Source organism: Mobula birostris, chromosome 24, assembly GCF_030028105.1.
Source record: "Mobula birostris isolate sMobBir1 chromosome 24, sMobBir1.hap1, whole genome shotgun sequence".
NCBI lineage: Eukaryota > Metazoa > Chordata > Chondrichthyes > Myliobatiformes > Myliobatidae > Mobula > Mobula birostris.
In genome coordinates, this window is record NC_092393.1 from 61,642,644 (window position 1) to 61,656,771 (window position 14,128).

The 14,128-nt window shown below is 42.9% G+C and overlaps 1 protein-coding gene across 2 annotated transcripts in view; it reads right to left on the reverse strand.

Annotated features, from left to right (window-relative positions):
• The window catches only part of mbtd1 (mbt domain containing 1), an 80,734-nt gene that overhangs the window by 54,561 nt on the left and 12,045 nt on the right, over positions 1-14,128 (reverse strand). For both annotated transcript variants that reach the window (XM_072242256.1, XM_072242255.1), the window contains exons 4-7: positions 13,370-13,487; positions 8,231-8,313; positions 5,105-5,222; positions 681-815 (exon numbers count right to left, since the gene is read on the reverse strand). In XM_072242256.1, the coding sequence (XP_072098357.1) occupies positions 681-815; positions 5,105-5,222; positions 8,231-8,313; positions 13,370-13,487 (454 nt within the window). The remainder of the gene's footprint in view (positions 1-680; positions 816-5,104; positions 5,223-8,230; positions 8,314-13,369; positions 13,488-14,128) is intronic.

The window sequence follows — 14,128 nt, forward strand, 5'->3', positions numbered from 1 at the left end:
AGGGTCTCAGTCCTAAACGTCGACTGTTTATTCCCCTCCAGAGATCGTGCCCAACTTGCTGAGTTCAAGCATTTTTGTGTTTTGCTGAAAGTTTTCAGCATCTGCCAAGTCACGCACGTAACAGAAATGCCAGCCTCACTCAGAGGACATTGTTCTCACTTCATAGTTGCAAACAAGCATTTCACAGAGAAACAAGCTAAGAGGTAGTAGAGGATTTCAAAGTGAAGGTTACAGACTTTGCCTGGTCCATCACAGACACTCGGCGCCCCAGCATCAAGGACCGCTTCCAAACATGATGCTTCAGAAAGTCCGTATTCACCCAAATAGATAGCACAACACAACTGCCCCAATTAACCAATGACCCAAGTAACTGGAATCCACTGTACATTTCTCTTTTCATGTTGTAGTATTTGTGTATTGCACTGTACTGCTGCCATAAAACAAATTTCACATGTCAGTGATAATAAGACATAGGAGCAGAATCAGGCCATTCAGCCCACTGAGTCTGCTCTGCCATTCTATCATGGCCGATTTATTATCCCTCTCAACCCCAATTCTGGTTCTGATTCAAAGTTCTCATCGACAAAACGCTCAGCTTTCAGTCCACCTGACAGAAACAACACAATGGAGTCTCACACAGGAATATAATCACAGATCTGCACTGGTCGCAGAACACTTACTGCGAGGAGTTACTAAAGGCTTGCCGCTAGTTGCACACCAGCCGACTGGATGAACATCAGAACCGCAGATGTTACACCAAAAGTCAAGGCTAGAATCATTGTCAAAGCCTTCATATCGAAGCAAAGCCTTATAACCTGCAAAAGAACAAAAACATTCTTGAGTCCAGGACAGACAATCTTAATGTCTCATAATACAAGTTATCACTGAACATATGCAGTAATGGTGGCAAGGCCAAGATTTCCAGTGCAGACTACAAGATTTTAGCTTCATTTGTCATTTGTACATTGCAACACTAAAGCATACAGTAAAATTTGCCATTTTTCTGTCAATGACCAACACAAATGAGCATATAGACATTAAGAAAAGAGGATGTGCTGGAGCTTTTGGAAAGTACCAAGTTGGATAAGTCACTGGGACTGGACAAGATGTACCCCAGGCTACTGTAGGAGGTGAGGGAGGGGGTTGCTGAGCCTCTAGCAATGATCTTTGCATCATCAATGAGGACAGGAGAGATTCCGGAAGATTGGAGGATTGCGGATGTTATTCCATTATTCAAGAAAGGGAGTAGAGATAGCCCAGGAAATTATAGACCAGTGAGTCTCACTTCAGTGGTTGGCAAGTTGATGGAGAAGATCCTGACAGGCAGGATTTATGAACATTTGGAGAGGCATAATATGATTAGGAATAGTCAGCATGGCTTTGTCAAAGGCAAGTCGTGCTTTACAAGCTTAATTGAATTTTTTGAGGATATGACTAAACACATTGATCAAAGTAGAGAGATAGATGTAGTGTATATGGATTTCAGCAAGGCATTTCACAAGTTATGCAAGGCTTATTGAGAAAGTAAGGAGGCATGGGATCCAAGGGGACATTGTTTTGTGGATCTAGAACTGGCTTGCCCACAGAAGGCAAAGAGTGGTTATAGACGGGTCATATTCTACATGGAGGTCAGTGACCAGTGGTGTGCCTCAGGGGTCTGTTCTGAGACCCTTACTCTTCGTGATTTTAGTAAATGATCTGGATGAGGAAATGGAGGGATGGGTTAATAAGTTTGCTGATGACACAAAGGTTGGGGGTGTTGTGGATGGTGTGGAGGGCTGTCAGAGGTTACAGCGGGACATTGATAGGATGCAAAACTGGGCTGAGAAGTGGCAGATAGAGTTCAACCCAGATAACTGTGAGGTGGTTCATTTTGGTAGCTCAAATATGATGGCAGAATATAGTATTAGTGGTAAGACTCTTGGCAGTGTGGAGAATCAGAGGGATCTTGAGGTCTGAGTCCATAGGACACGCAAAGCTGCTGAGCAGTTTGACTCTGTGGTTAAGAAGGCATACGGTGCATTGGCCTTCATTAACCGTGGGATTGAGTTCAAGAGCCGAGAGTTAATGTTTCTGCTGTATAGAAGCCTGGTCAGACCCCACTTGGAGTACTGTGCTCAGTTCTGGTCGTCTCACTATGGGAAGGATGTGGAAACTATAGTAAGGGTACAGAGGAGATTTACAAGGATGTTGCCTGGATTGGGGAGCATGCCTTATGAGAATAGGTTGAGGGAACTTGGCCTTTTCTGCTTGGAGCAACGGAGGATGAGAGGTGACCTGACAGAGGTGTATAAGATGTTGAGAAGCACTGATCGTGTGGATAGTCAGAGGCTTTTTCCCAGGGCTGAAATGGCTAACACGACACGGCACAGTTTTAAGGTGCTGGGAAGTAGATACAGAGGATACGTCATGGGGTTAAGTTTGTTTGTTTGCTTGTTTTTTTTAAACGTAGAGAGTGGTGAGTGCATGGAATGGGCTGCCGACAACAGTGGTGGAGGCGGACACAATAGGGTCTTTTAAGAAACTCTTAGATAGGTACATGGAGTTTAGAAAAATAAAGGGCTACGGGTAACCCTAGGTAATTTCTAAAGTAAAGTTCAGCACAGCATTGTGGGCCGAGGGGCCTGTATTGTGCTGTAGGCTTTCTGATTCTATGTTCTACAATTTGAAGATTTATAACATCCTTAGCACAGGGGAGGTACCAATAGGATTGGAGGGTAGCCAACGTTGTTCCACCATTGAAAAAAGTCTCTGAACAGAAACCAGGAACTTGTAGGTCAGTGAGTCTGACATGAGTAGTGGGAAAGTTATCGCAAGCTATTCTAAGGGATTGAATATACAAGTCTTTGAATAGACACGGACCGATTAAGCATGGTCAGCGTGGCTTTGTGCATGGTAGGCCATGTCTAACCAATTTTAAGGAGTCTTTCGAGGAAGTTACCAGGAAAGTGGATAAAGACAAGGCAGTGGATGTTGTCTATGTGGAGTGTGATAAGACATTTGACAAGGTCATGGGAGGCTGGTCAAGAAGGTTCAGTTGCTCAGCATTCAGGATGAGGTAGTGAATTGGATTAGACATTGGATTTGTGGGAGAAGCCAGTGAGTGGTAGTAGAGGGTTGCCTCTCTAACTGCAGGCCTGTGACTAGTGGTGCGCCGCAGGGATCAGTGCTGGGTCTGTTGTTGTTTGTCATCTATATCACTGATCTGGATGATAATATGGTAAACTGGATAAGTAAATTTGCAGATGACACCAAGACTGGCCATGTACAGGACAGAGAGGAAGGCTATTGTGGCTTACAGAGGGATTTGCTTCAGCTGGAAAATGCACTGAAAGATGACAGATGGAATTTTATGTGAGGTTTTGCACTTCAGTAGGACCAGTCAGGGTAGGTTTTATACAGCAAACAGGAGGGCACTGAGGAGTGTGGTAAGACAAAGGGATCAGGGAATACAGATACAGTACATAATTCATTGAAAGCAGCATCACAGGTAGATAAGGTCGTAAAAGAAGCTGTTGGCACATTGACCTTTATAAATCAATGTGTGAGTACAGATGGGATGTTTTGTTGAAGTTGTATAAGACATTGGTGAAGCCTAATATGGAGTACTGTCTGCAGTTTTGGTCACCCCCGTACAGCAAAGATGCAAAGAAGGTTGAAAGAGAGCAGAGAAAATTTACAAGGATGTTGCCAGGTCTGGAATATCCGAGTTATAAGGAAAGACTGAAGAGGTTCGGACTGTATTCTTTAGTGTAGAAGACCGAGAGGAGTGAGAGTGTGGAACGAGCTGCCAGCGCAAGTGGTGCACGCAAGCTTGACTTCAACATTTAAGAGAAGTTTGGATAGGTACACGGATGGTAGGGGTAAGGAGGGCTACGGCCCCAGTGCAGATCAATGAGAGTAGGCAGTTTAAATGGTTTCAGCATGCCTAGATGAGCCAAAGGGCCTGTTTCTGTGCTGTACTTTGATGACTCTCTGTGCAGTCCACAAGTGTTACCAAGCTTTCGGTGCCAACATGGCATGCCCACAGTCCATGAACCCTAACACGCATGGAGGAAACCCATGTGGTCATAGTGAGAACATACAAACTCCTTACAGAGTGTGGTTGAACTCGCTTGATAATCACTGACACTGTACAGGAACTGTGCCAACCACTACACTACCATGCTGTCCAACTGATTTTAAATAGATTCTTGGTGACATGGCCAAGATCTGCCCCCAAATCTCACCATCAAGCTAACGTACCAACAATATTTATATATCCAGGAAAGAACAAAACCTTTACCGCACACTGAAATCCACACCCAAGCCTCAGCTGCACTCTGAGTATCTACTTCAATTTAGTTCTCAGACTGGGAAGAAGATTTTTGCAATACTTATGGAGACATATTTTAAGATGAAGTACAATTATGTAATTATGCAATGTTAGATCTAGACCCGCATGTTATATCGGTGTACAGGCAACAACGTAGTTCTCTTACTGCCTACAAAGTAATAACAAGGAAAATAATTTTTAAAAATTCCTTATCTCAATTACAGCGCAATTTCTTAAAGTGCCCGTTCTCAACAATCAGAGCCAGGACAGACATGTCTCCACACTGTTTTTGATGGTTTACTTATGATCTGGAGGACACCAACATCTTGCTACTTGAGGAAGATGGTTTTTAAGAGATCTTTATGAAGATTAGCTTTATTTGTCACATATACATTGAAAAATGCAGTGAAATGCATCATTTGTACTAATGACCAACACAGTCCGAGGCTGTGCCTGAGCAGCCCACAACTCACCAACCCTAACCTGTACGACTTTGGAATGTGAGAAGAAACAGGAGAACGCGGAGGAAACCCATGCAGTCGTGGGGAGAATGCATGAACTCCTTACAGACAGCATCAGGTTTGAACCCCCAGCTGCTGACACTGTAAAGCGTTAAGCTATCCGCTATGCTACTGTGCCGCCATTTTTTCCTATTTTCCCAGGGAAAATAACCAAGATCCAGTTCAACAGAATAAGGAAGCAGCAAAATAAACAAGTATTCAACTGCTCCAATCACATGAGAAATCAGAATTGAACACAACAGTGGGCAAAGCTGTTGTTTGTTTGTACCTGCTAACTTGATGATGCCAGCAATCCAGAAGACTTTCGTAGGCAGGTTACAGTCAGTGTTAGGGACTTCCACTCTCACACCCTCCGCAATATCTCCCCAGTGAGTTCCCATAGGTACCTGTTCAATAACACAAGGATGAAGATAACATTGTCTAAACTCTACTTGATGGTGCAGTTCTAAAGTCAGCACACATTTTGCAATTAAACACACACAAAATGCTGGAGGAATGCAGCAGGTCAGGCAGCATCTATGGAGAGGAATAAACAGTCGATATTTCAGGCCAAGACCCTTTTGCTTTCCTAAAAGTTAGTTGACCAATTCTCCCCTTTCCCCTTCTCTTTTCCCATTCCCCTCTCACCCTTCTCTTCCCCTCACCTGCCCATCACCTCCCTCTGGTTTCCTCTCACCCCTTCCCCTCACCTGCATATCACCACCCTCTGGTTCCCCTCCTCCTTCCTTTTCTTCCATGGTCTATCCTCCTCTCCCTTTACCTTCACAACCTATCACCTTCCAGCTTCTCACTTCATCCTCCTTCCCCATCACTTTCTAGCTTGCCCTCTTCCCCCTCCTTATTCTGGCTTCTGTCCCCTTCCTTTCCAGTCGTGATGAAGGGTCTTGACCCAAAACGTTAACTGTTTATTTCTCTCCACAGATGCTGCCTGACCTGCTGAGCTCCTCCAGCATGTTGTGTCTATTGCAATTAAACACATTATTTTTTATTAACTTTCAGTCATGGATATCACTGTAGTCACCCATCAGATGCATACTCATAAAATGACTAGTCAGCACTGATTTTGGCTATTTATAGTTACTTTGTCATTGCATTGTACTGTTGCCTTTTCCCTAAGGAGGGATAATTATACGATGATTGGAGGAAAGTATAGGGTAGATGTAAGAGGCAAGTTCCCCCCCCCCCCCACACTGCTTGGTAGGGGCAGATACATTAGGGACATTTAAGACACTCTTAGATAGGTACATGGATGATAGAAAAATGAAGGCTGTGTGGGAGGGAAGGGCTAGATTGATTTTAGAGTGGGTTAAAAGGTCCTGTCATGTGCTATAACGTTCTGTGTTATATAAAACAACAATAATAAACCTGATTCAGAAAGAAAATGATGCACATCATGACAGCTGTTAAATTATACTGTCCCCTCTTGTGAGCACTAGGCCTTCGTTAAGGTTGGAACAAGTTTTAACACTGTCAAGCCACACAATTACACCGATAAAGTCAGCTTTAGATGAGTCAGGCAGGGTGATTGGAGAGAAGTGGAACTAGTAGGAAGAGTGACAGAGAAAGAATGAGAAAGACAAAGGAAGCAGACAGACAAATGACAGAAAAATGCATTACAGGATCAGTTACACAAGACAAGTTGGGACATGGTCAAAGCGATAGAGCCCATTGTTTAGAGCTGATTACAGTGAAGAACCACAACTGAGTCAGATGACATAAGAATCCCCAAGATTATACCATAACCATACCAACAGGATATTTTTAAGATGTGCATTCAGTGTTTTTAAATACTCATGGTCCACTTGCATGAAATTACTGGTCTTGTTGTACACTCACACACTGCCAGCTATCTATTAGCCCCCACACAAATTACATCCCTTCAAGAATCTTGTGACTATTTTACAATTGCAACTTGGAAGGAAACAATTACATCCAGTGGGGTCACATGTGTTTCTTCGAAGGAACAATGTAATTAAAAACCTGACGATCTGAGCAAAGCACAAAGAATTACAACACTCAGTTACCTGCATTAGCAGAAAAGTGGCGGTAAACAACAGATGCAGGGAAAGGGTTGGGGGAAAACAGGGGGAGAAAAAACAAATGATGAGTGGGTATATACATGGAAAACTGGAGAACCAAGCTACAGTAACTGTTGTGAAGCAAGTCAGAGACAAATATACAACATTCCAGTAAGCCGAGAACAAAGTTAAACCAGTGCGACTATCCAGCTGTTCCATCGTTCAATGAAATCACAGCATTCGTAAATTTCAAACTTTTTTTATTCATATTTTCATCAGATTGGTCTGCTGATTTTACTTTCAAAAACACTTCAGCTGAAATCATTTCATGGTTTTATTTCAGACTGAGATAGCTCTAAATTTATCATCGTGTTCTTCGCTATCTCACCCTCCCACCACTAACAAGCATCTCTATATTTGCAGTATAACCCATTACCAGCACTCGAAATATTTGGTTTAGATCACACATTAACCTTCTAAGGTCAAGGCATCACAAAGTACAGACAGGAAAGAAATACACAAAATGTAGTAACTGTCACTAGGTTAGGCAGCATCCGTGGAGAGAGAAGCAGGGTCAACATCTCAGGTCAATGACCGATCAGTTAAACTCCACTATGGACGGTTCCAAGCCCAACTGCAAAAGGAGGAGGGATGGGCATGGGGCTAGCCCCATCCAGTAAAAACCCAAAGGTACAGAAACACAGAGCTTATCACAGGGAGAGGAAGGATACCCAGGATGGGCGACACAGTGAGACTGGCCCAAGACAGAGGGCTCTTGTGAGCTGCTGTTGGCAGCCTGCGCCCTGTAGTTAACCCCAACTATCACTTGTTGAAACCTCACAGCACCTCCTTCAAGGCCAATATAATGATAATAAGATCTCTTTACACAATAATGCACGAGAGCAGCTGGTAAAAGTTTGTTCCCTCTGCACTCCTACACAATGTCTACTCCAACTGTACCTATCCATGTCACTCAAGAAAGCCATAACCAATTAACAGAAGTTCATTTTCGCTACCATATGCACAGCTGTTTCAGGAACAGCTTCTTCCACTCTGCCATCAGATTTCAGAATGCACAATGAACACATCCTTTGTACTTTTCCCCTCTTTTTGCACTTTTTTAAAATATGATACTTTTAACTGTAATTTATACTTCTTATTATTGCTATATTTATACTCTATTCTTGGTTGGTGCAACTGTAACAAAACCCAATTTCCCTCGGGATCAATAAAGTATATCTATCTATCTTATTACTATGTACTGCACTGTACGGCTGCTACAAAATACAAATTTCATGATTTTAAACCGGATTCTGATTGAAAAATTCAATATCTCAGTAGTTATATGTTGGAAAGCAAAACAAAATTCTACTCACATGTTTGAAACAGCTGACAGGAGCCCCAGTAAATTTGTTACTCCAGACGTAGTGACCCCAATCAAAGCCTTCAACGGTGACAGCTGTAAAATCATTAAAAGGTTGTGAGAAAACAAACCTCAAGAATTACAGGGCATGTGACAGAGATAGTACCTTGACTAATAGCGAAGTTCTATAAAGATTTTGAAAGCCTAGCTTTATTTGTCACATGTACATCAAAACATACAGTGAAATGAATCATTTTTGCGTCAATGACTGACAGGAAGGGTTAACAACACATTCCAGTGCCAACTCAACAACCCTTTGGAATATGGGAGGAAGGCGGAGCACGTGGAGGAAACCCATGGGAAGAATGGTACAAACTCCTTACAGACAATGGGGGGAGGGGGAGGGGGAAAAGAGGAGCTAACCACTGCCACGTCACTCTATACAGCAGAACGCATTGTTTCTGTGCCAGCAATCATCAGGGCAACTCACAAGTGTCCAGCATCAACAATTTTCCTTACTTTCCTTGTTGCAGTTCCTTGGAAAAATAACACAGCTAAATAATTAGCCATTACAAGTCTGCAGATAGACAGAAGGTTGGGGTGTAGATATCACCTAGGTCAATCTCATTCAGCTCAGCTCTCATCACTGGTTCACAAAGGATTATTGACTAGCAAATAGATACGGGAATTCTGGCTAGACAGTTGTATTGCTGCCAGCACATCTATCCTGGTCAAGAACAGCACAAGACTGAGGTTCTGCCCCAAACCATCAGTAACTATTATTAGTAAAATCACAGGTCTCTTAAAAATAACATGTATTTATGAAAGGGCCATAGTTTGACAAAGTTGTTTGAAATTTGAGGTAACTACTAAAGCAAGGCAAGTCAGAGCAGTGGCAGCACAGTGGAGAACGCAAATGTTTGACAGCACCAGCAATCACCAATCAGGGCTCGATTCTTGCCACAGTCTGTAAAGAGTTTGTATGTTCCCTCCGTAACCGTGTAGGTTTCCTCTGACACATGGGTTAGGGTTAATGAGCTATGGGCATGCTACTTCGGCACTGGAAGCATGGCAACCCTAGCACAATTGTGCTGATTTGATTTGACTTGACACAAATGACACTATGTTTTGATGCTTCGATGTACATGTGATAAATAAAGCTAATCTCTTTAAATTCATTGATCTGGTGCACTTGGACTCTCAGAAGCTGTCCAAACTCAAGAGCACTTGGACTGGGGCGAACAGTTTGGCCAGGACTGAGGATTGGTTCACAGAGGAAGAAGCAGGAGGAATACACAAGTTATTTCACAGCTAGAGCTGTGAACTGTGAACAGTGATTGCGAAAGGAACTGTGAATGGCTGGAAAGCAAGTATCAATCTGCTGCAATGATCCAGAGAAGATGACCAAGTGATACACCATGTTGATGCCAGAAAGTGTGGTCACAATTACCAGCTGTCCACAGCACATCCCCTGGTGTGTTAGTTGTTAATATAGACAACCAGTACATTTGATTGTGTTAGTTGTTGATTACTTAGCCATCACCACCCATCACCCCCCAGGGCAGTCAGAGAGCGCCACGCTGTGCTGTGCCGTCACTGCCCAGGACAGTCAGCAACGGGCCGTGCCGTCACCGCCCCCTCCCCCCGGGGCAGTCAGCACCGCAACTTCACCACCCGGGGCAGTCAGAGAGTGCTGCGCCGTGTCGTCACCGCCCGGGGCTGTCAGAGAGCACCACACTGTGCCGTGCCATCACCCCCCACCCCCGGGGCAGTCAGCACCATGCCTTCACCGCCCAGGGCAGTCAGAGTTCAGAGTTCAATCCCAGCATCCTGTGTAAGAAGTCTGTAAATCTTCCCCGTGGAATGAATGGTTTTTCTTCCTGGGCCCTCTGGTTTCCTCCCACAGTTCAAAGACACAACGAGTAGATTAATTGGTTATTGTAAATTGTCCTGTGATTAGGTTAGGGTTAAATTTTGGTTTGCCGGGCAGTATGGCTTGAAGAACGAGAAGGACCCACTCCATGCTATATTGCTAAATAAATAAATGACATACTTCACTGTATGTTTCGATGTACACATGATAAATAAATCTAAAATCTATCTCAAAGTCTGGTGATGATGCAAAGCTTCTTGATAGTGTGGGCTGGATGGAGAATACAGATAGTGTATGGATATACATGGAACATAATGTAAAAAAAACATGAAAAAAGTAGAATGGAGGGTTTTTGTTGTAAATGATGAGAGGTTGAAATATATTAGTGTTCAGAAGAATCTATTTTACATGTTAACACAGCAAGCAACTGGAAAGCAAATGATACCTTGGCCTTAACTGCAACAGCGAGTCAAAGTACTATATGAAGGTGGTCATTTTCCTCCAATTATTTTGAGCTGTGGTACGTGAGCAACTGGAATAACAAGGCTAGACTCCCTGCCCAAGCAAGGTTATACTTGCAATAAAAGCTCATTTGACTGACCTCTGGGATGTCATTTGAGAAAATATAAAGACTGGTCCTATAACAACTTGTATTTAGAAGAATGAGAGTGACCTCACTGAAACATTCAGAAGTCTGACATTCAGGGCATGAGTAGGTCAAAAATATTTTTCATCTTTTGAGACATCACAAAACAAGGGGCTGCTTTTGGGCAAATTCTCATCCGACATTCCGGGGGTGTTTAAAGACCAATGGACAGAGTACAGGACAGGCAGGCTCCTGTCAGAAGGAAGGACAAGGATGGCAAGATAAGAGAACCTTGGATATCAAGGAAGGTGATGAAATTAGTCAAAAAGAAAAAGGATAAGTATGTGAACCTTGGGAAGCTAGAATCAATCAGAGCCTTTAAGGGATACAAGGAGACCACAAAAGAACTCAAGAAAGGATTTAGAAAAGCCAGAAGGGGTCATGGAAAGTCCTTAGTAAGTAGGATTAAAGGAATTCCAACGTGTTTCATATATACATCAAGGGCAAGGTGATAACTAGGGAAAAGATAAGACCACTCAAGGATAAAGGGGGAACATTTGCTTGGATGTGGAGGATGTGAATGAGGCCCTTAATGAATACTTTACCTCAGTATTTACCAAGGAGAGACGTGGAAGATAGAGAAATCAGTGCTGAGAGTATAAATATGCTAGGGCATTTCAGAGTAAATGAGGAAGTTGTGACAGGTCTCTTAAAGAGCATTAAGATGGATAAGTCCCAAGGGCCTGATGGGATGTACCTTAGGTTATTGAGAAGGGCAAGAGAAAAGATTGCTGGGGCCTTGACTAATATTTTTGTGTCCTCTCCAGCCACAGGCAAGGCCCGGAGGACTGGCAAGTAGCTAATGTTGTTCCATTGTTCAAGAAAGGAACCAGGGACAATCCTGCAAACTATAGACCAGTGAGTCTCACGTCAGTGGCAGGAAAGTTACTGGAAAGAACTCTTGGGGCTAGGATTTATGAGCATTTGGAAAACCTTGGCCTAATTAGGGAGCGCCAGCATGGCTTTGTGTGAGGCAAATCGTGTCTAACTAACTTGATTGAGTTCTTTGACAAGGGAGAATGTTGAAAGATGTTGTTGACATGGACTTTAGTAAGGTATTTGACAAAGTCCCTCATGAGAGGCTCATTCAGAAGATTAAGACACAGGGGATCCACGGTGAATTGGCCATTTAGATTCAGAACTGGCTTGCCCATAGACGACAGAGGTGTTGGCTGAAGGGACTTATTTTAGCTGTAAGTCTATGATTAGTAGCGTTATGCAGGGATCTGTGCTGGAACCTCTGCTGTTTGTGATGTATATAAATGACCTGGATGAAAATGTAGATGGGTAGGTTAGTAAGTTTGCAGATATGAAGATCGGTGGTAGACTCACAAACACGAGAAAATCTGCAGGTGCAGTGTTGCGAAGATTAATGGTGTTGTGGATAGCGTAGATGACTGGCAAAGCATACAGCAGAATACAGGCAGAGAAATGGCAGGTGGAGTTTATCCAGTTAAACGAGGAGTGTTGCACGTTGGTAGGTCAAATGTGAAGAGACAGCACACTGTTAAGGGCAAGATTCTTAAGTGCTGATAAGCAGAGGGATCTTGGGATCTAATTTCACAGCTCCCTGAAAGTGGTAGCACAGCTTGATAGGACGGTTAAAAAGGCATATGGCATGCTTGTCTTTATTAGTCAAGACATTGAGTTCTAAGTTATTTTGCAACTTTATAAAACTCTAATTAGGCCGCTTCTGGAGTATTGCATACAGTTCTGGTTGTCACATTATGGTGAGGCTTTAGAGGGTACAGAAAAGGTTTGCTAGAATGCTGCCTGGAATACAGGGCGTGTGCTATAACAAGATGTTGGACAAATTTGAGTTGCTTTCTCTGGAGTGGTGGAGGCTGACAGGAGATATGATAGAGATTTATAAGATTATGAGAGGTGTAGATAGAGTAAACAGGGAGTATGTGTTTCCTAGGGTAGAAATGTCAAATACCAGAGGGCATGCATTTAAGGTGAGAGAGGGGAGATTCAAAGGAGACGTGAGAGGCAAGTTGTTTTTCTAAGTATAAAACACAGAGTGGTGGCTGTCTGGAATCCGCTACCTGGGGCGACGGTAAAGACAAATACATTAAAGGCATTTAAGGGACTCTTAGATAGGCACACAGATGATAGAAAAATGAAGGGTTCTGTCAGAGAGAAGGGTTAGATTGATCTTGGTTAAAAGATTGGCACAATATTGTAGGCTGAAGGGCCTGTACTGTTCTGTGTTCTATGTAAAAACTATTTATAATGCTGACCTAATATCTCCTATCAATACTATGCAAGAGACTAGTACTCAAATCGAGAACATGCATGGAATAGAATAATCAAGTGAAAAATTGTTTCAGAGGTAAGTTTTTCACAGACAGTGGTGGGTGCATGGAATGCACTGTCAGTGATGGTGGTAGAGGCAGATACACTAGGGTGTTTTAATAGACTCTTAGATAGGTACGTGGAGCTTAGGAAAATAGAGGGCTATGCACTAGGGAAATTCTAGGCAGTTTCTAGAGTAGGTTACATGGTTAGCACTACACTGTGGGCCCAAGGGCCTGTAATTTGCTGTAGATTTCTATATTCTATATCACAATGTCCTGCTCTGACCCATTAAGTTCTCAGAGCTGCACGAGGTCCCAGAGATGACATTTTACCTGCTTTACTCTTTGTTTGATTCTGTTGTAGGCTTGCCTGGTACTGTGCATAGGCTGCAAGCTTAGCCACGAGCGGCTGTTTCTGTAAAACTTTTGCTTTCTTTGTTGGAGGTTTTCCCTGTTCAGGAGAGGAAAGCAAGAGTGAGTAACGTGAACACATCAATTAGGAGGTAGAGTGGGCCGGCTCCAGCAGTCAATTCAGTCAAGGATCAACTTTACCCCCCATAAATACTAGGAATTTACTGTGGTGTGTTGGTCAGGGAACAACATACAATAAAATCAACAACATTCAGTGATTATATATAAAAAAAGAAAAAGCTATCTAAAAATAAAGTTAGTGGTTACAGATATGGAATAAGATGTGAGCATGGATTTACAATGTAAACAGTATTGTAAATGGCATTATAAACAGTAGTTTACAGTGCAGTGCTCTGACAGGGGTAACAGAGTGGAGGGGCGGTAAGGAATCTAATCTGAACGGTTGATCAGATTAACTGCCTGGGAAGAATCTTTTAACATGGTGAAATTTTTGTTTTAACAGCTCTCTAGCGCTTTCCAGAATGATGTTTTTGGAAAAGGCAGTTTGCTGGGTGGGTAGTGTCACGATGATTTTTCCTGCTTGCTTCTTTATCTTGCACATGTACAAGTTGTATGGTGATCATAGATTGCAGCCAGTGACCTTTTCAGCTGAGACCTGAAAGTTTGCTGTAGTTTTTGAATATTGTGAGAGATATTGTCTGTCTACCAAAACAACCAATA